Below are 23,768 nucleotides of genomic sequence, written 5' to 3' on the forward strand. Positions count from 1 at the left end.
TTGACAAAGAAATGATTGGCCAAAATGGGAAGAAGCCATGAAGGCTGAATTAGACTCACTTGCAAAACGTGAAGTCTTTGGACCTGTAGTCCGTACACCACAAGATGTAAAACCTATTGGATACCGATGAGTATTTGTGAGAAAACGAAATGAGAAAAATGAAGTTGTGCGCTATAAAGCCCGACTTGTGGCACAAGGTTTTTCACAAAGGCCCAATATAGATTATGAAGAAACGTATTCCCCTGTAGTGGATGCGATAACATTGCGTTATTTGGTCAGTTTATCTGCATATCATAAACTGCATATGTATTTAATGGATGTGGTAACAGCCTACTTATACGGCTCATTAGATCGGGATATCTATATGAAGGTCCCTGAAGGGCTAAAGATATCTAAACCATCCAATGAATATTTGCAAGGGTTATACTCAGTCAAATTGTAAAGATCTTTATATAGTCTGAAGCAATCTAGACGAATGTGGTATAATCGTCTTACTGAGTATCTGGCCAAAAGTGGATTCAATAATGATGATATCTGTCCATGTATTTTCATAAAGAAATCTGCATTTGGATTCATTATAGTTGCTGTGTACGTTGATGATTTAAATATTATTGGGACTCCTGAAAATATTCCAACAATTATAAAAACTCTAAAAGAAGAGTTTCAGATGAAAGATCTTGGAAAGACTAAATTTTGTCTCGACCTGCAGATCGAGCATACAAAAAATGGAATATTTATTCATCAAACAACATACACGAAAAAAATCTTGAAAAGATTTTATATGGATAAATCACATCCCTTGAGTACCCCAATGATCGTAAGATCTTTGGATGTGGAAAAGGATCAATTCCATCCTAAAGAAGAAAATGAAGATATCCTTGGTCTTGAAGTATTATATCTTAGTGCCATTGGAGCGCTAATGTATCTTGCAAATAATATAAGACCCGATATATCATTTGCTGTTAATTTACTAGCAAGATATAGTTCATCTCCAACCAGAAGACATTGGAATGGAATCAATCAAATCTTTCGATATCTTCATGGAACGGTTGATATGGGATTGTTTTATCCCTATGGATCCAAGTCATAATTAGTTGGCTATGCAGATGCTGGATACTTGTTTGATCCACATAAAGGGAGATCTCAAACAGGATACCTGTTCACATATGGTGGTACAGCTATATCATGGAGGTCCACGAAACAGGCGATAGCAGCAACCTCCTCTAATCATGCTGAATTATTAGCAATACATGAACCTAGTTGCGAGTGTTTTTGGCTCAGGAGTTTGATCTAATATATTCTGTCATCATGTGGACTGATTAATCATAAGATAGCTCCAACTGTCATGTTTGAAGATAATACAGCATGCATTGCTCAACTTAAAGGCGGATATAAAGGCGGATACATCAAAGGTGATAGAACAAAACATATTTCTCCTAAATTCTTCTTCACTCATGATCTTCAAAATCAAGGGACAATTGATGTCCAACAGATCCGCTCAAGTGACAATCTAGCAGATTTATTCACAAAGTCACTCCCAAAATTCTCATTTGAAAGATTGGTACATGAGATTGGGATGCACCGATTTCGGGACATTAAATGATATCGACAAGAGGGGGAGACTGTACTCTTTTTTTCTTGGTCAGATTTTTTTTCCCATTGGATTTTTCTTGACAATGTTTTTAATGAGGTAGTCCCCATCACAAAGGATATTGTACACTTTTTTCTTCACTAAGGTTTTTTTTTCCATTAGATTTTTCTTTAGTAAGATTTTAACGAGACAATAATCCTAAATGGTCATCTAATGAGGAGTGTTGTGATAAACACAAAGGATATGGATGCCCATTAATTTCATGGGTGACTAAGTATTCATGTTACCAAGAAAAAATTTACATTTAATGAAAGTTGAAAATATGAACCCTATACATGTATAAATAGGGAGTATGGTACGGGACAATACACACAGGCACACAGCAATATTAACAACAAACATTCTCTCTCTTTCTTATACAATAAAGCACTTCTTTACTTTTTCTCTTTGTATACTATTAATATAATATTAATATATTATCTTTATAGTAATATAATAGTATTAATAAATACTGATAGTAGTATTTTTCTATTTATACTTTATTTTATTACCCCTTCCTTATTTATTTTACAACAAGATACAAAAAAATATGTTCTCTTTTTTGAAAAAGTTCTCTCTCCTGCTTGTCAAGAGGGTAAGAAACCAAAATGATGAACAAGGGTAGTCCGGTAAATTCCCTGGCCAGTACAAGTAGCTTCTAGGCTAAACCCTCCTCCATATATAAAATGCCTAGGTTTTTATGCTCCTCACTTTCTTCTTCTCATCTCATCACTTTCGATACCCATTTTCCCCTTTCTATGTGGTTCTGCGTTTCTCAGGTAAGCACAATCGTACTGCTTCCTTCATCTTTCTTCCACCAAAACGCTTGTCGTTTTTCACTATAACCACCAGCTACTCTCTTCTTTCCATTCTGTACCATTTGGCGAATCTACGATTTACACTGATGAACGACACTCCTTTCCGCTCTTAAAGCCACCCCAAATTTGAACCCACTGTTCAGATTGTCGTTTTGTGTGTAGCTACACTGCGTTTCGTATAATCCTATGTGTTTCTTTTCTTACGTTTGTGGTTTTGGGCTTCATCTTTAACACTCTGTTGCATGTTTTAGGTATTGGAGCTAGGGTTTAGGGTTTGAGACCCGAATTTGACGTATCTATTGCTTGTTATTCTTGTTTGTTCCAATTTAGTAGGTTTGATGCCCAATGTTTGGTTACTATCATGAATTTCGTTTGGTCGATGGAAGTTTATAATGGAATTTGTTGTGATTTTATGAGTTGATTATAGATTTCTTGTTTCGGAGTGACATTAATCAGTTTTTGATTTTGTTCCAGGAGATGGGAATTTCCTCACTTTACTAAGCTGTGTAGTTTCATGTTTCTGTGTTTTATGCCTGTTGTGTCATTTCAGTTATGCTTAGAAAATAGTAGTTCATGTTATCTCTAACTTAATTCCTTGTAAGGCCGAGTCTAAAACTACTATTTACACGGGAGTTTGTTTTATAGAGCTTATTCATTTTGAAATGATTCTGATTATGAATTATATTGTATAATGCATAAGTTTTTTTAACCACATAAAGTTAATTTAGGAATGCACTCATTGACCACATTGGAATGAAATTCGGGTTTATAATAGCGCATATTTGTGATGTAATGTAGCCCTTAATTTGATTCTGTAATTTAGTCTAGGTACATATTTTTTATTGTGAAGGAGAATTCATTCCTATTTTAGGTAACTTATCTTGTGTAACTCAGTTCCATTGGATAGTTGATACATACCTTCTTTAAGTAGATCTGTGTTTCAGAGTGAAATGATGTATGCTTGTTTAACGATGCCATGTTAATATTGCCTCAGAGTTCAGTTCAGTGTTTAGACTGGACTGCCATGGCAAACAAGAATCCCGTTTGCTATAACTCATAACATAATTCACACTAGTTAGATAACTCCTAAATTATTCTTCTAAAATCTAATGACAAATAACACTCTAGCGACAAGTAGCACTGTTGATCATCAAACAGCATTATCTTTGAAAGAAAAAAAACTTTGAACTATACTTTTATTTCTCTTAAGAACTCCCTGTAATTTGTAGTCTGCTTTTCCCTGCTAGTTCTGCTTGCAGTCTTTGAGAATCTTCACACTTGAATAACTTGGTGAAAATATAAGTAATTTAGTCTGGAGTTGAGCACAGCTAGTGTGTGAAAATATAGGTGTATAATGGCTTGTTGACTGTGAGACAAAGCCATTAGTTACTTTTGCCCCACTTACTTTTGGTTTGGGTACCGAAAATATCCTGTTATGTTCATTAGTGTTGCAGCAATTATCTTATGAACTCACATGAAGTTATTTAAGTGTTGCAAAAGGTATCTTGTACCTATCTTGCGTTGATAGAATTGACCATTTATCTAATTTTATAATTGATGCTTCAGATTGGTGGTTATTTTGGTTAAATCTTAAATTAAAAAAGCACCAATAATGGCAAAGAAGAAGAATCCCCACGTGTATATGGATGTTTCTATAGACGGAGATCCAGTTGAGAGGATGGTTTTCGAGGTAATTCTCCTTTATAATTTTTAGTTTTAATGATATATATTTGCAATAGTCAACCTAATTGTACGCTGTCGCTGCAGCTCTTCTATGACATTGCTCCAAAGACTGCAGAAAATTTTCGTGCACTGTGTACAGGTAAACAATTAATTTGATTTGTTTGAAAATTTATTAAATTTTGACAATTTCACGATAGACACTATGATAGGGCAAAATGATGTTTGATTCATGTAGCTGATCCACCTAGTAGAAATGTAGAATAAGGCTTTGTTTTTTTTTTTGGGAGATTTTATTCAATTTTGCCATTTTTTTATTGGTTCTCATTTTTCTCCCATTGAGAAATTTCCGTAGTCAACTGAACAACTGGAAAAATATATAATCTTCCTATTTAACAATCTGTTGATTCCTGTCCTGCTATTTCCTGAGAAATTTCATTATTTATCCAGGAGAAAAAGGAGTTAGCCCAAATACTGGGAAATCACTACACTACAAGGGTTCTTTCTTCCATTACATTCTGAAAGGCTCTATTGTGCGGGTATGTTGGTTCTTTTTTGGTTATTCACCTTACGTCTTGATTGTTCTTCAGTAATTTTATACAACTTTTCCACCCTTCTTTTTTGGTTAAACATGGCTTAGTAGTTGTCTGTCTTTTAGTCAGTTATCCTGGTTTATTCTGTAGGATACAGCGCTGATGGTCACGATTGCTTTTCTTGTGATATAGATTCAAGGTTACTAAATGAGTTATACATTCTCGTAATTCTAAGTCTCATGATGTCCATAACAATTTCGTATGCATTGTTGCTCCAGGTTATATGTATTAATGGTTGGTTTTCCTTTTGCAGGGTGGCGATTTTGTCAATCGAAACGGTATGTAGTTGTCTCTATGTTGCCTCCTATTATGAATTACTTCAATTTTTGAAACTTGAAATTTCATACGATATATTTAGTCACTTTTATTTTTTATCATTTGATCATTCAGTTGTCCGAGTTGCAAGCCTTGTTTCATGTTTCCTGTGAGAATGGTAATTTCTTTTCTAAGTCAATTAGGGACCTAACTAAAAAAATTTGTTATTGCCCCGTCATTGACTTGGGGGTACAAGAGATATGCCTTTGCAATTTTTTTTTTGGGATAAAAAAAATTAAGTTTTTGATATTGCTCTATTGTGGTTCACTACTAGAAGTTTCAGACACTGTATTCATAATACTATTGCTATGTATATTTTGTTTGCCCTGTTTTATGGATTTTTTTTTTCTGTTTCTTCTATTTGTTTTTATATTTTAATGTGTCATGTTTAGTAGTTAGGATTATGTTATGTTGTGGTGTTTATCACTCCTCTTCAAATTTATATTGATCCATTACAAACTTAAAAGAATTCCTGACAATGGCATATAATAGTCTTTTTTATTGGATTCTGGTTTAGTGAATGAACTAGAAGCTTGTCTTAAAGTGTCTTCTGTGTCATTGATAGTCATATTTCATCCTTTTTGTGGTTCCATAAATCCATCATATGCTGTAAATTATACTAAACTCCTGTGTCAATTGGTTCCTGTGTTTTGCAGGGACTGGTGGGGAAAGCATATATGGTTCAAAGTTTCCAGGTGAGAATGTTAAGCCAGGAAGTTGAGCTGCATATTCTGCAGCATGGGTTCAGAACTGTATTGCACTCGCTTTTTGGCCTTTAGGTTTTTTTTACGTCTCTCAAGTTGTTTCTGTTTTGTACTTCTGTTTCAGATGAGTCACCTAGGCTGAAGCATGATTCTTCGGGCCTTCTATCAATGGCAATTGCTGATCGCGAAACACTGGGTTCTCATTTTATCATCACTTTAAAAGCGGATCACCATCTTGATAGGTTTGTTTGTCCGGTTCATTTTTGTAGCATTTAAGTGCTTTATTAGATTTAGAATGTGTTTATTTTCGTAGGCTATCTATGATGGGGACCACCCTCTAATTAATGGGCCTTGCTGTTAAGGAATTAGAATTAGTAGTTGGTAACACAGGAGATAAAGGTGTGTTAAAGATAGAGAAGGCATTTCTTGGGATACTAGTATTTAAAAGACAGAGAGCAAGGGATCTCTCAAATTCTTAACTATATCTTCTGTATCTAGGTGAGGATGTCCCATCATAATGAAATATCTTTTCCCATAAAAAAGGAACTGTGAGAAAGCAAGAGATTGACCAATTTTGGATTGTTAAGTAGGGACTCCCATACAATCAAAGTAGTTGATTTAAGGGTGTTCAGCCCTGTTCTTTCTTACTATACAATTATTCTCACTTTAAAGGATCTAAATCTATAATTAGTAAAGCCTTCTAATGAGAAACTTGTTCCTTTCAATCTACTGCAATAAGCAGTTTTGAAACATTTTAGTAGGATTTGGAGAACACAGATTTTGAAACCCGTTGTGAGTTTAGCTATACAAGCTCTAGCAAAAAGCTTATAAGCATTTACAAAAAATAAATCATTTCAGGTGGCTGTCTTTGTTCATAACGACTGAGATGTAATTCTCAGGATGTTTTGAATGCCATTGGGTTTATTTCTAAGTAGATCTTATGTAACAAGATCCAGTCAATATGTATGTATTTATTTTTTTCTTTTATCCAAATGGGGCCTTTGCATTAATGCATTGTTTAATTTGTGTTGGGTGGGTGATGGTGTATCCTATGATACCGAGTTGTTGTTTCTTCGGATGGGACTAGATGTACAATTTACATGTTCAAAATTGTGGAATCATCTTGCAGAAAGCATGTAGTCTTTGGCAAGCTTGTCCACGGGCATAATGTGTTGAAGAAAATTGAAGACACAGGTGATGAAGAAGGGCATCCAACTGTGACCGTTAAAATAATTAATTGTGGTGAATTCAATGACGGTAAGAATCCCTTAGCCTGTTATGGAAAACGAAAAATTCTATGATTAATATTAAAGGCAATGTTCAAATCCTATATCATCTATTGAATATTATATTCCCAATGCTTGAAAATGATGAAATGAGTAGTGTATGGAAGTGTGCTTATTTTCTCCACATAAGTGATTATGCTCTATGCAGCGATTTATGTGATCTATTTTTGAGTGATTATGCTCTATGCAGCAATTTATATGATCTATTTTTTATTTATTCATCTGATTCCGTATGCTCGAGCAGATGGAAAGAAGATAAATAAATCTGAAGCCAATAGTCAAGAAGTGCAGCGTAAGGGAAAGCACAAAAAATCTTCAAGAGACCGAAGAAAAAGGAGAAAATACTCCTCATCAGATTCTGAGAGTTCTGATTCGGACATGGAATCTTCGGAAAGTGATAGTGATTCTGAGTCGGATGGTTCTTCATCATCTTATGTAAGTTCCTCTAGTGATGACAGGCGAAGGAAGAGAAAGAGGTCTTCGAGGAAGGATAAACATAGACGTGGAAAGCGAAGAGATAAACGCCGAGATAAGAGGCGCAGGAAGCGTGACAAGAAGTCAAAACGTAGATCGAAACGGTACTGAATCTGATTAAACATCTGATCACGGTTTAAATCATTTGTTCTCTTAGGATGTGACCCGTATACTTTGATGTGTGTTGCTGTATTATATCAAATATTAGTTACTGTACTTGGGAAGAACTTAATAATAACCATTGTCTAAATATACAATGTAACATTTCCTAATTGATTTCAACTATTGTCTTAACTCTTAATTTACACTGAAATTCTCGTTTGATGTTAGGGATTCTGGTAGTCTAACTGATTCGGATAGTGGAACTAAGAGTGGCAATAGCCCTGATAGCAGAAGTCAAGCTGATGGGAAAGATCTGAAGCATAAAGATCATGGGCAGAAAAATGGTATTTTTTTTTTATAAATTCAACTTCCATTTTGTGTGGCATTATACGTGTGCATTACTTATGTTGAAACAAAATCTTGAATTACATAATAGAATTTTGTAAAGATTCAACTTCACAGAGGAGCAGACATCCTTTTTTTTCTGCTATCTTCCCTTGTTGCCTTCTAGCTAGTCATCAATTTTAAGTTTTGAAAGAAGTCAATGAAGTTCACTTGTAAAAAAATCAGCTTCTTTATTTTAAATTCAAGTGTGACTCCTTTCACGACTTGGATGACTTTCACAACTAATGCAGTTCTTGTTGGTTTGTTACGTAAGTCGCTGGTAAATTTGTAGCTTATGCAAGTCAATTGCTTGGATTTTGATTACTCTAGCTTTACTTTGTTGGGCAATGTTAGTAATGTCATGTCCTGCCTTTGTTTTTGCTTCATAGCTGAAGATCAGTCTCCATTAAATGTGGAGAATGAATTGCCTCTTGCACATCGGAAAAAGCGGGAGGAACTGGATATGCCAGAGGAAGAATTTCCAAAGGAGAATGGAGCACGGCGCAGCAATGGCATAGGAACCAACCATCGATCTGACAGAAGTGAAGAAAGGCAACCTGATGTGGTTGATGATCATCCAGGGAAATCTAGGTCTACTTTCAAATCTTGTTGGACCTCAGTTATTTCTCATGCTTACCATTTCTTCCAGATGTGGTATTTTATTAAAAGGTGATGTGCAGGAGTCGAAGCATGAGTCCTAAGCGAGCTGTGAGTAAGAGTATGAGTATTAGTCCCAGGGGTGGAAAAAGAAGCCCAAGCCCAAGTCCAAGTCCAGACAGGAGTTTGAGCAGAAGTCCAAGTCGTAGTAGAAGCCCTCCTGCTCCATCAAGGCGGAGTTTGAGCAGGAGTCCTGCTAGAAGCATAAGCAGAAGTCCTGTTAGAAGGACAAGCAGAAGTCCAGACCGAAGCATCATTAGAAGCCCAGTGAGGGGTAGGAAGGGGAGAAGTGTCAGCAGAAGCCCCATGAGAACTCGCAATCATAGAAGTATCAGTAGAAGCTCTGGGAGAATCCGTGATCGCAGTGTTAGTAGAAGTCCTGTGAGAGCCCGTGATCGCAGAAGTATCAGTAGAAGCCCTGTGAGAGCTCGTGATCGTGGAAGTGTCAGCCGAAGCCCTGTGAGATCCCATTCTCGCAGTCATCGGAGCAGGAGTTCTCCCAGACCACCATCAAGAAGAACAATCAGTAGGAGCCCTGTGCGAGTGTCAAGAAAGAGCATAAGCCGAAGTCCAGTTAGGTCCTCTGCCAGAAGCTTGAGTAGAAGCTCTGGGAGGGTTCCTTTGAGAAGCATTAGTAGAAGCCCTGTCAGAGCCCCAAGTAGAAGTGATCGCCGCAGCTATTCTAGGAGTCGCAGCCCTGTCCGTAGGACAAGGACACCTCGTGGTAGGAGCATTTCGAGAAGCGTCTCACCTGATGCTTCACCAAAGCGTATCAGAAGGGGAAGAGGTTTTAGTGAACGATATTCTTATGCCAGAAGGTATAGAACCCCTTCTCGTTCTCCTGTGAGGTCATACCGCTACAATGGAAGAAGTGACCGTGACAGGTAGAGCTCTATCTACTCTCTCGGATTAGTCATCATCTTGAGGTGATATTGAGCTTTGGATAATTGAATGTTCTATTTTCACTTTTTCTGCTCAGATACACAAGTTATAGGAGGTATTCCCCCAGGCGATACAGGAGCCCACCACCACGTGCAAGATCTCCTCCAAGGTTATCTTTTTCTTTCAAGCTTCCTTGTTCCTATGACATTTTTATTTCTTAGAATTACAGAGATCTTGTATTTAGAGTCTAAAGGTGTGATTTGTATCTCTATCTTCAGTTCATTTATTTCTGGTGCTTGTGTTTTCCGTTCCTGATATGCCTGCCTATTAAGTAGACATGATTTTGTGAAAACCCATCTGTAGATACCGAGGCAGGAGGAGCAGGACACCTTTATCACGCAGCCCTCGTTATCGCAGTCGACGATATAGCAGAAGCCGTAGCCCTGTTCGTAGCCGTTCACCAGTTGAACCATATCGAGCTCGTGTCTCTCCTCGTGCAGAGAGGCGCATGTCCTCATCTCGGAGCAGGAGTCCGTCACGATCGAGGTCTTCTGTAGAATCACAATCTCCACGAAAAGCAAGCGGAGTCAACAGGTCAAGGTCGTCATCCGGAAGCCCAAATGGAAAGAAAGGCCTAGTCTCGTATGAAGATGGTTCTCCTGACTCAAGCCCGAGGTAAAAAATCAGTGATTGGGTGTATGGAAGCTGATTGATAGTTATGTTTTGCCAGCTGGAGGCTTCAATTCTCAAACATCTCTACTTGCTTGCTGGAATTTATGAATGCTACGTTTTCTCTTTCTAAACCACCATTTAGGTTTTCCTTGTAGTCTGTTTCAGTTTTAATTGAATTTGACATGGGATAATAGTAGTACTAGAATAATGAAGTTGAGAGTGCAGTTTTAGTTGGGACCGGGGCCTTTATACATTGATGAGTGATGACCCCGATTGAGTTGGAGACTGTTGCATGATGAGTTGAATTTTATCAAAGTTATGGCCTATCCTATATTTCTGGGTTTGGGGGTTAAACCTAATTTTGGGGTAAAACTGTTGGTTGCCATTTCTACTGTATTTTGTTAGAAAATAGTTGACTGTTATTGAAAAAAAAAATATCTGTACTGTTTGATGGAAAATTTTGTCCCTTTATTTTTGCATGTTGATTATTCTGCACCCTCATGTAAGAATAAAAATGGGTTCATTTATAATCGGAAAAAATCGTGATTTATCAATAATAACAACTTGCTTATATTTGAATGAGAAGATCCGCCGCTCCAACAATTCGTAAACCTTCATCGTTGACAACCTCAAGCAAGACGTCATCTCCCATCCATTTCCTAGAATTAGAGAAAAATACTAGAATGGGATTAAGTCGGTTAATAATATTCTTAATAGTGTACTACAAGGCGTATCCAAGCCAAATCCAAATTCGAATATCATATATAGCCAGGGAGAGATGAACGGCGTCAAACAACTTATTTATAACTCTTATTGGGTAATTTCAGCCAAATTGAATTAGGATATTAACATTTAAATATTACACACAATTTTGATCTGATCCCATCTGTGATTATATCGAAGTTCATGTTTTCCAATTATTTTGCACCTACTGTGCAAAAGACAAAAGTTGATTTTATCCAAAAAAAAATCTGATTGATAACGAGTGCATGGACATTAAAATTAATTAACGTGGTATACTAATAGGCTGACGTAATGTTGATATTGTTTGGCTTCCAAAGGATAAAATTGAAAAGGGGGAAATGAAGATTGTGATCACGTCTTTAGGAGTTCTTTTAAGAGAGAATGGCAATTACTAACTTGGAAGCTAAATTGTGTTAGTAACCACTTGATTGTAGGGGTTGGACTTGGAGAGCTTGGTGATCTCCAAGTTAGAGAGAGATTCCCGCTCGAGGCTTTGTAGCTAGTTTGCGCACCAAGTCGGGTCAAGTTTCATCGGGGTAAGACTGACCCAATCAGTTCTTAGGTTAGATTTTTCTCTGTGGGAAGGCCTTACTGGGTCAGGTGTAACAGTAACACTGTTCCCACTGAATGATCGATCTCGTAGGTCGGGCATCGAGTGTTATTTGTAGGCTCATATCCTTTGTCCGTACTGGAATGTCCCACCAATTGTCATTTGTATGTTGTTGAAAAGGCCAATTCTGAGTTGGAACGTGTTCTTGCAAAGTTGGATTTGAGGTCTTATGTACCAAGTTGCTTCCACAAAGTGGAAATATCCTTGATCTAATACTACCCTTGTTATGAAGGATTCTGAATCATAGGTGGTTAAGGGTTGGTGTAAGCATATTCCTGACTTGACAGTCTAAGAATAAAGATTCTTGCATCGAGGCTTTGAAGCTGGCTTGCACATATCAGATCGAGTTACTGCGAAATGGTAGATAGGGATCAGATCAAAGTGAGCTCCAAGAATGTTGGCCCTAGGTCAGGCGTTCCTTTATTTAAAAGGCCTTATTGGGCCAGATTTATCTAACAATTATTTTTGGTTATATATTGCACATACGCCCTAATTCACACACTACACTAGAAAGTAGAAACTAGAAAGGGCTCTTTAACGACATCACGTTCGTAGCTACTCTTAGGAACCTTCGTATGGCTACATCATTAGGCGTAATTGCCATTCTTACAGTGGCATTTATCTAGCTAACTCATGGTTAGTTTACCCTGAATAAGTTCATCCCATAAGAAAAGGTTTTGATTGGAGGCATTGGAAGTGAGGTGAGAGGCTAATGTATGAGTGGGTGAGAGAGGGGGATTCAAGCATTTATCTGGAATAGCTTAGGAGAGTGAGAGCTGCTATAGTGATCTAATGAGAGTTTCTTTCAAATTATGCATTATCTTCTCCTTTGAGTATTATCAATACACATAATTTTCCTTTTATCTCTGCCTATTTTGTGGTTTCTATGAAATTAACACCAGGTTTTGTTTAGGTGAATTGAAATGGCCACCTTACCTTAAAATGAGAATCCAGAGAATATAAAATCAAGTAGAATCTGTTTTTCCAGGTAAAAACTTTTCCAAATGGCTAAAATAATACTGCACAGGTGATACAGACAACTTCAAACTTTGCACTGATAGTTCATAAAATAAGTCATCTGAACCTGTTTGGCACAGCTAGATGTGTCACTTAAAACTGTAATATTGGGACACATTAGATACACCAGAACACAGCACCAAATAAAAAGAACTAAAAAGGAGGCTAAAGAGAGAGAAATACAGAACTTTGTACCATGCTCATACCAGAAAAGATGCTAGCAATCATACCAGATTACATAAATCTTCTCATGACACTCACATTGAGGGAAAACTTTTGGTTTTGGGAATCAGTTACTTGGCATTGTTACCTAAATCTTCACTGCTATTATCTCTGGATTCAACACAAGGTGTCAATGGGGGAAAGGAAGGAACAGATTTCAGTATAAATTTCCTGCCAGTTCTGAAGCTTCCAGAGGAGCTTGAACCAAGTCCGCGTAGACGACTATGGGGAGGAGAAACTCGCTTCTGGTTTGGGGAATTTGCTTTCACAGACTTGGTGGGTGTTAAACCTTCCTTCAATACATCTGGTGTTTCATCTTCCATTATGTCGAAGAGTCTGCTTTCAGAATCAAGAGACTGAAGGTGTTTTACACCTAATCTAGCCCTTGGGGTATTTGGTGAACCACGCCAACGAAGAGAGCTCCCGGATATTAGGCGAATGCGTCCTTGTGATTGGGATAGAGGGATGTTTCCGCACTCCTTTGTACTAGATGTGAACAGTGAAGCACTTGACATTGATTCAGGATTTGACAAGGGAGTATCCTGAAGTATGTTAGCAACCAAATCACATGGTGATGATTGATCCATTACATCGCTGCAATCCACTTGCCAATCATAGGAAGCAGTTTCCAACATCTCATCTGTTTCCAGGTTTGCAAGAACACTCTGCGAGTTCTCCAGAGACTTGTTATAATTTGCACTTGAGGGAAGCATATCAACATTAGTTTCAGAGGAGGGTAGATGCTGTCCAGAATGAAGTCCGAATTTTGCAGCCTCCTTTCCTTGGCTGAACAAATGGACAGGGCCAATGAAAAAAAAAAGTAAAAACATCAGGAAGTATGTAATCAGTATTGTTAATTCCTATCCTATAAAATATGCAAAAGGATTTGTGGTGAAAGCAAGTCTTACTCAGAGCATTGCAATGATGGCGTTATAGGTGAGACATGGAACAAATCTGACTTGCTTGCCACCATTTCCAGTTTGTTGAGAAAAGCACCATCTGGTTCATTTTCAATCCTGCTACCCATCCTTTCTTTATTGAAAACATGATCCCTTGCAACATAATCTGCAGTTTTAAAACCAAAAAAGGATGTGCATCACATGGTCTTTAACTATTAAGCACATTGGGCTCAATTTCATATTTTCCTGAATCAATTCCATATCAGTGGGGATGAGGGGGGGAAAACAAAATTTGAAAAAAAGAAAGAAACCATGCTACCAAAACTTTTGAATATCATTTCATAGCATTCTACTTACTATTACTACTAGTGGATTAGGCACCATGCCTATCAATCCACAATATTTTCGTTTGTGTGTTAATTATAAAATTTCTATTTTTTTGTTTGTTTATCATATATTGCAACCTTTATTTTTTATTCTAACTTCTCATAACTTCTAGTGATTTTTTTTTATATTAAAAAACACTTCTAACTGCCATACCTTGTAATTATTTTGAAAATACATTGAGGACGAAATTTGAAATGAATTGTGATAATGGAAGTTTGTTTGTCTCAACCCCTTTATACAGTAGAGATTACACAAAAGCATACATTGTGATGTATTAAGAATTGAGAAAAGCTTATTCATAATATAAACTCTAACCTTCTTTTGTGCCATAAACATTCTTACATCCCTCACATCGGCATCCGCTAGAGCATCCGACACCAGCCTTTTTTAAATATAAAATTAAATATTAGTAGATATGGGAGAGGAAACTGGTGTGGAATTATTAGGTTATAATGTATATGCAACCTGATAACATTCACAATATTTTTTCTGACACATTGACCTTTTGCAATTGCAACCTCTTTTGTGCCTGGCTGATGAAGGTGTCATCAGAATTGCATCCTCCTGCAACGGCACATTAATCAATCAATTCATTGCTGAAATCAAAAGACAACTACAAAAGTGAAACACAGTACACAGATTTTGTACCATATTATTTGATGGACGATCAGTGGATTGAGGGACAATCTTGGGAAGAAATGCAAGAGGATTACGGGATTCAATTTGTTTCCTTGTTTCAATAACTTTATTTTCATACTCTGGTCTATTCAAGCAGCTTTGGCAAGAACAATCATCAGCGCAATAGATTCCAGCAGCAAAACAATCACAATAACTGCAAACCGATCAAATCAGAATATACAGCTACTGCATCCTGAGATATGCCAAAGCAAATATAGAAATTTACTTACAGTTTCAAACATTTACTCTTTTTACAGTTGCACCTTTTACAGCCATTATCATCATTGTTGCTTGATGCTCTCTTCCTAAACAAAAATGTGAATTAAGTAACCAAATTCAAATACAAAATATTTATGTGTGCACATCTGTGTGTGAGATACAAGAAAGAAAATAAAAAGTTAAAAACTGACTTTTTCTTGCTCGGGCTAGGTTGCTTCGATTCCTCAGGATATCCGTCACCTGTAGGGCTTAGTTTCCTCTTATCATGGAGACTTTCAGGACATATAGCAACAGGTTCTGTAGGGCTATGAGACCCAGAAATGAAAGAATCTACAGGTAGTGAGGAAATGTTGGCTTGGCTCTCATTTCCACTATCAATTAATGATTGCCCATCTATATTTGATGAAGTTATGCGTCCCTTCATGTTCTCCACTTTATTTATACCAATCAATGCAGATTTCTTCCCTTGTAAACAATCTGATGATCTAATACCTGTAGTTGCAGCACAACCAGGAGGCATAGCATTTACAATGCTATTTAAATGCAATCCAATGCCTGATGGCTTGGGACATGTCACAGTTGAGTTTCCACTACATCTTTGAGGAAACAAGGAAGAAGTGCCAGGTTCAGACAGCTTGACCATTTTTATTTTGATTGGAGCTGCATTTGATTTCATACAAGATTTATCACTTCCACGAGCATTAGATGCAGCCTCCTCAAATTGTAGACACCGTCTACGAAGGCCATGATGCTTTAGAGTAACCTGCATTGACGTTTGACGGTAATAATTATTATAGACTAGAACAAAACCAAAAAGAAAAGAAGAAAAAGTGCAAGTTCATGAGAATCAAACTGCAACTTTTTGTTCTAAGAATTTTCTACGATAGATAAATCACTTGTCAAGTGTTCTAATGCAACCTAGGCCACAGTAGTATCACCCCACATGACTAAAACCTATTAAAAGCAAGCAAATGGTTAAGAGTTCTCAATATTTTGTACGCTCAAAGATAGATAAAGAAAATGCTTACCCAAAACTCAAGAGTACCCTAAAACATAACGTGAGATCTCACTTGGACTTCTACAATTTAATCCAAACCATTCACAAAATTTTCAGAGTTCCAACACAGGTACCGACTAATAAGCACAAAGGCAAAAAATGGGATATTTTTTTAGTTACCCATCTGCCACAGAGATATGGAGATATGAAGTATACCACTGCTGCTAATTTCCTTAAAATAAATCCTGCCATGATGCATGCAAAGTTTCATAAACAAACCAGATGGCAAAGCACAAAATTTTCAAAGATTGATTGTCAATAAAGTATAAATCAGATATGAGACTGTGAAATGAACATAACATGAATAAGCAACAGATAGCGGGAAAGGAAAAGAAGTGTGAAATGACAAAGAAAATAAATAGACAAAATCACACACAAGCTGCCTCAGGAGGATTATGATAAACTATAAAAAAGAAGTTAGACAAATACCTCAGAAGCATCTTGTGACACGTTCGCAGCACCTACATGTGAGGTTGACACCATCTCATCACAATCTTCCCAATCTTTAACATCCTGCAGAGTCTGTTCGGGAAGCAACTGAGATGTACAGTCATTATCATCCTGCAGTTCATTTCCAGCACGCTGAATCTTAATACCTTGTGGATCAACAATAAAGTAACATACAAGAAAGACTAGAATGCATTAACATTAGCAGGGACTACATCAGCAAAAAGTAGGCTCTACCTTCATGCGCTTGTGCAAAGCCATTAAAACATCATTTTTCTCCCCTGTTATTTGATCATGCCCTTCAACATATGCTGGCCCTGTTTGAGCCTTATCAACTTTCTCTAACAAAATCAAAGGTTTATCTGCTTTATCACAAGGATCATCTTTGCTGTCAACTTCTGATATGCTTTTCTTTGATTGAGCTAAGTTACTCAGAGATGATTCAGTATCATTAGATTGTTTCTCATCTGGGTTGACAGAGTACATTTGATCAATATCCACAGGATCAACCAGATATTTATCAACAGATGGCGGCGGACTGCAGTGTTGGGTAATTGCATCATTTTTTACATCAAAATCCTTCACAGTTTCAGTTATAAACTCCCCTGCAAGTGGCAGTTCAGCAGTTGATTTCGCAGAATCACCAGGAGCTTCAATTAACTTGCCTCTATTGTCACTTTGAGATTCTGATCGACTTGATGACTGAGCACATGAAGGTCTGATATGAACAAAATTGGTCAACAAACAGCAAATGCATTGTCAATAATGGCATCGAAAATGAGCACAGTTTAAGTCACAAACCTTTCCAATAAGTGTGTTTCACGGTGACAACTAATACGCGGTGATGTGAATACAAGAGGCGGAGAATTGAGTCCAACAAAGCCTTGTGCCACATGAGAAGCCTTGGCAGGTTGCTTTATAGGAGATAAGTTGTTTACAAACCTGAAAAAGGGTGATTCCTGGAATTGGAAAAGAACACAATTAATTTCTGTCGTACTGAAAAAGAAAATGAAATAATCCAACAGAGTCCATTAAATTTTAATTAAATTACTCCAGACGCATGTAGATATAAATTTATGCGCAAGGATCAGGACAAGGACCAAAGAGGCAAATACCAAGAATCCATATCTATGACACAAAGCACAATGTAATTGTATAGTAGTCCTTCAATGAATCCTGGTCTTGATGGTCTTATTACTAACACCATGACCGGGGAAAAAGACCCTTCTAAAAAACATTTCATTTAGAATTTGAAAACCTTAAAATTCAGAAGTGTATGCAATAATTTATTAGAATAACTGAACTCAAACCTACAGAGGTACAAAAAATATAAAAATCTACTAAAAAGCAGCAATGGTTTATAAACTACTAACTTGAGCACAGACAAGTAATCTGATGGCATAGCTAGTAGCAACAAAATGAACCAAAGAAAAAGGCATAATCAAAATTAAAAGCACCATCACATCATACTAATCAACCTAATTAACCTAAACTCCAAAAATATGCTTTGAATTATCCTTCACCAAAGTCCAACCCACCCACTGGGAATTAGACCTTCAAAATACTAAAATTAGCCATGCCAATCACTTAGAAAATCAACAGAGAAAACCCTATAACTCGAGCCACCAACATTCCCAGCAAGTCAGAAACGATAATTTAGCACCCCCTAAATTCAGAGGACTTCAAAGCCCTAATTAAAGAGCAGAAAATAAAAATTAAAAAAGATGTTGTAATTGTACTTGAGGTCAATAACAAATTAAAAAGAAATGACGAAATTAGGGAGTGTATTATACTTGAACTTGAGGGGAGTCATTGATGGCGACGGCATTGATTGTGGAGGCCGAAGAAGTTGCATTGTTCTTCGAAGGTTCTGGAGATTCCATGATCATACCAATAACAAAATAACTTCCTCTTCTTCTTCTTCTTCTTCTTCTTCTTCTTCTTCTTCTTCTTCTTCTTCTTCTTCTTCTTACTTGCTTTGACCCTCTCTACTCTCACTCTCACTGCATCATTGTTCTCTTTTTCTCTACAGAATAAAATCTCTGTTCTCCGCGATTAATTTGTTTGTTTTTTTTTATTTTTATTTTTGTTATTATTATTATTATTTTTCGTGAAGACTTTATATCAGATTTTGTTTTTTGTGTGTGTGGAGCGTGAAATGCGACTGCCAAGTAACGTAAGTGTGCAAGGGCGGGCATTTAAAATGCGGGCGGGAATTAAACTCCATTCCTTCTTAGCTTCTTCTCATATTTGGGCCGGATCGGTCTGGGCCTCTTTAGGTTAGTCCGAGTTAAAAATAAATAAACAAAAATAATCTTTAGGTTTCTATCAAATATTTTTTTCCTAATCAATCTGAGTCGATCTAGGGTGTGTTTGGCAAACCCGTTTGAGAAGAAAAAGCACGTTTAAGCTTCTTGAAAGCTTCACATTTTTGTTTGGCTAATTTTTAGTTTGGTAAACGCAGAAGTGATTTTGTATTTAAAACCAGGTTTACCAGAAGCAACAATTTCTAGCTTCTGCGTTTCACCAACGGACTTTTAGCCATTTACCCTCAACATCTATTTTTTCTTTACCAATTTTATCCTATAGACATGTTATTGTATTATTTATGAAATTTTTATTAGGTGAATTGGCCTTATTTTCTTGTTATTTCTCTTGATATGAGTTCTTTTTTTCTATTATATATTATTTATTATTTCTCTTTATATAAGCTCTTCTTTTCTATTATTATTATTTTTAATAATAATAGTAAAAATTTATAAGGTACTAAAAAAGAGTACTAAGAGAACTAAAAATATACTATATAAAATACATTATAAAAAATTTTTAGATTTTTTTCATCACTGTCAAGATAAATATTTAATTTTATTATTTTTAATATTTTTTTATAATTATAATTCTGGTATATATAGTTTTTTATTGTAATTTTTTTATAATATACATTATGATCTTATTAAAAAAGATAAATTAAATAAAAAATTAATCATAAGTATTAATAAAATTATACACGTTAGATTCTAAAATAATATTAAGAATAAAATTATTAAGAGTATTAAACTGAAAATACGATGTAAAAAAATACTAAATTAACATTTTTACGTTAATACTTAAAATTTTAACAAAATATAACATATTTGATTAAATACTCTTATATATAGTCACCAAAAAAATACTCTTATATATATAATTTTATTTTGCTAATTTTTATATGTTATTTTTATTTAAAATAATATATATTAATTTTTTATTATAAAATTAATTAATAAGATTATTCAAATATCTAAATTAAAATAATAGGATAATATAAAAAATTATCTAAGTTGATATCTATTTTAGTAATTTTTCATCTAAAAGTGATTTTGAGTAGTGTATTCCAAACCATATTTATCTTACTATAATCCATTTTGATATAAAGATGGCCAAACATAAATCACTTCAATACAAACTTACTTTTCATCAAAATCAAGTTTGTAAAATCAATTCTATGCAAACTCCCGTTTACAAACTGAAATCCAAACACACACCTAGTAGTTAACTTACTAGTTACTAGTTCACTTAAACAAAAATTGAAGATTCAAATCTCATTTTATGCAAAAAAAAAATATAGATGAACAAATAACAAGAATACAAACTCGTAAGAATATAATACAGATGAAGTATTCACAACCAAGTTATTTTTAAAAAAAAGTGATGAGAATTCTAGATGAGCTTGTACAATTATAGTCAATGAACATTTTTGGTAACTTAGCAGATTCATCTATGAATGGAGTTACTAAGGACAAATAATACTAAGGAGTTATTTGAGACCTGGAAAGAGTTGAAAATGAATAACTATGAACATAGAAAATCGTTATGTATATAGTATATACCTTGCAATATAAATCAACCACAACGGAAGAGGCGAGATTGAGCAACCAATAAAGTGTAGAATTTGGCAAGAAGAATAATAAAATGAAGTAGCAACTTGACCCAAGAATGATGATAAAAAATTATAAGTCCGAAGTGGATGCAGTGACTATGTGTAAAGAATGACAAAAACAAGAGAGAGTTCACGAAGAGGAAGGTACAATCATTACTTCATATAAAAACATTGAGCTAGATGGATAATAAAAATAAAGGTAGTTGGGTTGAGAATTTCTTAAATAAATTCTCTATTATAAAGTTCTGTTTCCAAAATATACAGCGTTGGAATGTTGAGAAATTATTTGGGTTGTAGGAGAATGTGAAAGATATACCAATGAGAAAATAAAATGATGGATATAGTGGTACTATAAGTAAATATAGTGCAAGGTCAGGAACTCAATATCTACAAAAGAACAAGAGCATATAATATGTAATGTATTTATTAAGTGGTTGATTCATGTATAATATAAATATGAAGGTAATATTTAATCCGTATCGGAAGAATATGTAATTTGTGGTGTAAAACTTACTGTAATCTTTCCACTAATTTGATCAAGATATAACATAAAATTTCTAAAACAAATTTACTGTAACTTTTTAAGGTAAATGCTATCCTACCATCTTTAAAGTAATATGTAAGTTATCCTCTTTGATATGTCATATTTTAATTAGATGTTTATTTTAACTTGAGTTACTTTAATCTCATGAGAGTTAATAATATCTTGAAAGACAGTGAAACAGAAGAAGAAAATGGAACACCCAATAAGACGGTGATACTTAGGAGACACAACGACGACGACAAAGGAGTGGAAAGGAGTAAACGCAATTAGAGAGATGGAATACCTTTCCTGAAAGAATGATTTGGGAAGAGAAAACAAGACACCCAATGAGACGGTGATGCTTGGAAGGCGTAACGACGACGATGAAAGAGTACAATGGGAAGGAGTAAACGCAATTAGAGAGAGTTGGAGTACATTTTCTGAAAGAATGATTTGGGAAGATAAAATAAGATACCAACGAGACCGTGATGTCTTGGGAGGCGTAATGAGGACGACGAAGGAGTGGGGAGGAGTAAACGCAATTAGAGAGAGTTGGAGTACTTTTTCTAGAAGAATGATTTGAGAAGAGAAAACGAAACACCAATAAGAGGATGATGCTTGGGAGGTGCAACGACAACGAAAGAGTGGAGGAGGTAATTCAGGTTAAAATAAACATCTAATTAAAATGTGACACATCAGAGAGGGTAACTTATACGTTACTTTAGAGAGGGTAGGATAGCATTAACCTTTTTATGTACTTTTATTTTTTAAAACTAAAATTGTAATAGTATTTAATACTTTTTTTAAACTAATAATATTCGTTAGATTAAAATACACAACAATTAAATAATAATTTTGTTATTTTTAATACTTATTAGATTAAATATACCTTCGTATTAAACAAATTAAAGTAATTATGGATATGAGAGTTGTGCATTTAAAAAGGTATTGTAGAAAAAAATATAGTTAAATAAAAATAATTTGGCAAAATTAAAGTCATATAGAGAATGTGTTATGGTTATATTAATGAAAAGGGGAGATGCATAAAGGGAGCGTCACAAATTGCAATCTTGAGTTAGTTACAAATATGGAAGATGTGGAAATTGATCGGGCAGAGATAAAGGTGTAGTGTTAGAGAGAAAGTTATTAACATGAAGTTGCAAGAATATGCTCTTTAGGCATGTGGTAAATTTTTTTTCCTTGTATCTGATGACAATTTCTCTGAACTTTCTATTCTTCTATTCTTCTCCTTGCTACTCCTTTTTTCTAATTGTTAAACCTCTTCCTTCTTTTCTAGGTCCCTTAATAGATGCAGCTGAACTTTTATTCCTTAATTCCTTTATAACTTCATTCATTGTTATCACATTATTTACTACTTTGTCAATTTACTGTTCCATTGAAATTGTTGTTACTTCTTCATACATAATTGAATAAATATTTCTTTATCAGTGAAATTTTCTACTGCAACACCCTTCCATTGGTGCTTTCATTGACCATGTCTGTCGCGAACAATATGAGAATGAAAGGCATGGAGGCGGATATTAAAAAACTTTACCAAATGATTGAATTGGCAGCAGAGGAATGTAGAGCAAAGGGGCTAGAGCCTCTGAGACTATGAATCTCAAATTTGACGTGCTTCAATCCTCCATTACGCAACTGCTCCACAATCTACACCGCTCGAGCTCTCCTTCTCGTGAGTTCTCACATGGTGCGAGCTAACCGGGGACCCGCCATTTCGCGTGGAATTGCAACCTCGAAGGGTGAACGTCAATCTGCCAAAATTTGATGGGAGTGATGCCTTGAGTTGAATTTTCTCTATGGATCAATACTTTGATTTCTTCCGGGTTCCTGATGAAGAACAGACGGGTCTAGCAGTGCTTCAAATGTCGGGATCGGCCATTCTATGGTTTCAATTATCATAGCGAGTGGCACCGTTTCGTTCCTAGACTCAACTCAAGAGGGCGATTGAGCTCGAGTTCGAACCTTCATTGTTCGAGTCTCCCAGGAAATTGCTCTTCAAACTTCAACAACATGGAACGGTGAGTGAGTATTATTCCGAATTTGTTGCTTTAGCTAATCGTACTCAGATTGAACCACTTGATGCGCTTAAAGACTATTTTATAAGCGGATTAAGGCAGGATATTCGAAAGGAAAGTGAAAGCTCAGTGTCCTCCGAGTTTGATGTGTGTTGTGACTTTGGCGAGATTATATGAGGATAAATTTACTCCGGACCACGTCACACTACAGGGCCAGCTGCCCATCGCCATCAGTTTGCTAACCAAGTTGTCGCCGCTACTTCGCGACCTAATGCACGCCAATCTTTTCCTCCACTCCTTCCTACACTACCACAACAACCCCTACCAAAACACTACCAAAAATTCCACTCGAAACTTATTTCGGATGAAGTCCAAAATAAAAGGAAAAAAGGGTTATGCTATTGGTGTGATGAGAAGTTCTCAACGAACCATTGTAGTACTAATAGGCACTTCATGTCATTACCGCTTGAATTGGGGGATGAGACAGTGCCAGGGGGGCCAACGGATGCATCTATGGATGCGATCGCAAACTTGCAGGTGTTGGATCAACATATCATTGAGCATCATTTATCCTATAATGCGATGCATGGTACTGAAGGCCCAGCCATGATTCAGATTAAAGCCTTTATCAATCGCTTAAAGGTTCATGCCTTACTTGATGGGGGAAGTTCCGATAGTTTTATTCAGCCCCGTATTGCCAAATTTTTAAACTTACCGGTGGAGCCTGCACTAGGGTTCCAAGTGATGGTTGGTGATTTTGATGTTCTACTAGTGGAAGGTCGCATTGGGGCTTTAGAGGCTGATCTAGGCAGT

At 35.9% G+C, this 23,768-nt stretch overlaps 2 protein-coding genes across 3 annotated transcripts; one reads left to right on the forward strand and one right to left on the reverse strand.

Moving 5' to 3' along the window:
• Positions 1-2,320: 2,320 nt before the first annotated feature.
• On the forward strand, positions 2,321-10,909 carry LOC130933345 (peptidyl-prolyl cis-trans isomerase CYP95). 2 transcript variants are annotated; one of them, XM_057862933.1, is made up of 14 exons: positions 2,321-2,409; positions 4,015-4,138; positions 4,216-4,270; positions 4,579-4,667; positions 4,975-4,999; positions 5,693-5,731; positions 5,865-5,982; positions 6,870-6,997; positions 7,271-7,604; positions 7,831-7,946; positions 8,376-8,577; positions 8,667-9,527; positions 9,623-9,694; positions 9,889-10,909. In XM_057862933.1, exons 2-14 carry the CDS (start codon positions 4,061-4,063, stop codon positions 10,202-10,204), a joined length of 2,433 nt encoding a protein of 810 aa, XP_057718916.1. In that variant the 5' UTR covers positions 2,321-2,409; positions 4,015-4,060; the 3' UTR covers positions 10,205-10,909. The 2 variants fall into 2 exon arrangements, with proteins under 2 accessions (XP_057718916.1, XP_057718917.1); XM_057862934.1 differs by lacking the exons at positions 2,321-2,409; positions 4,015-4,138 and adding an exon at positions 5,112-5,154 and having other exon boundaries at positions 9,889-10,896.
• A 1,679-nt stretch (positions 10,910-12,588) lies between these two features.
• LOC130932889 (CRC domain-containing protein TSO1-like) lies at positions 12,589-18,496 on the reverse strand. Its single transcript, XM_057862344.1, has 11 exons — positions 18,271-18,496; positions 17,279-17,436; positions 16,715-17,195; positions 16,460-16,591; positions 15,165-15,736; positions 14,985-15,059; positions 14,725-14,908; positions 14,542-14,640; positions 14,392-14,458; positions 13,699-13,855; positions 12,589-13,576 (listed from the first exon to the last, which is right to left on the reverse strand). Exons 1-11 carry the CDS (start codon positions 18,364-18,366, stop codon positions 12,862-12,864), a joined length of 2,736 nt encoding a protein of 911 aa, XP_057718327.1. The 5' UTR covers positions 18,367-18,496; the 3' UTR covers positions 12,589-12,861.
• Positions 18,497-23,768: the final 5,272 nt, after the last annotated feature.

This window comes from Arachis stenosperma, chromosome 6, assembly GCF_014773155.1.
Source record: "Arachis stenosperma cultivar V10309 chromosome 6, arast.V10309.gnm1.PFL2, whole genome shotgun sequence".
In the NCBI taxonomy this organism is placed as follows: domain Eukaryota; kingdom Viridiplantae; phylum Streptophyta; class Magnoliopsida; order Fabales; family Fabaceae; genus Arachis; species Arachis stenosperma.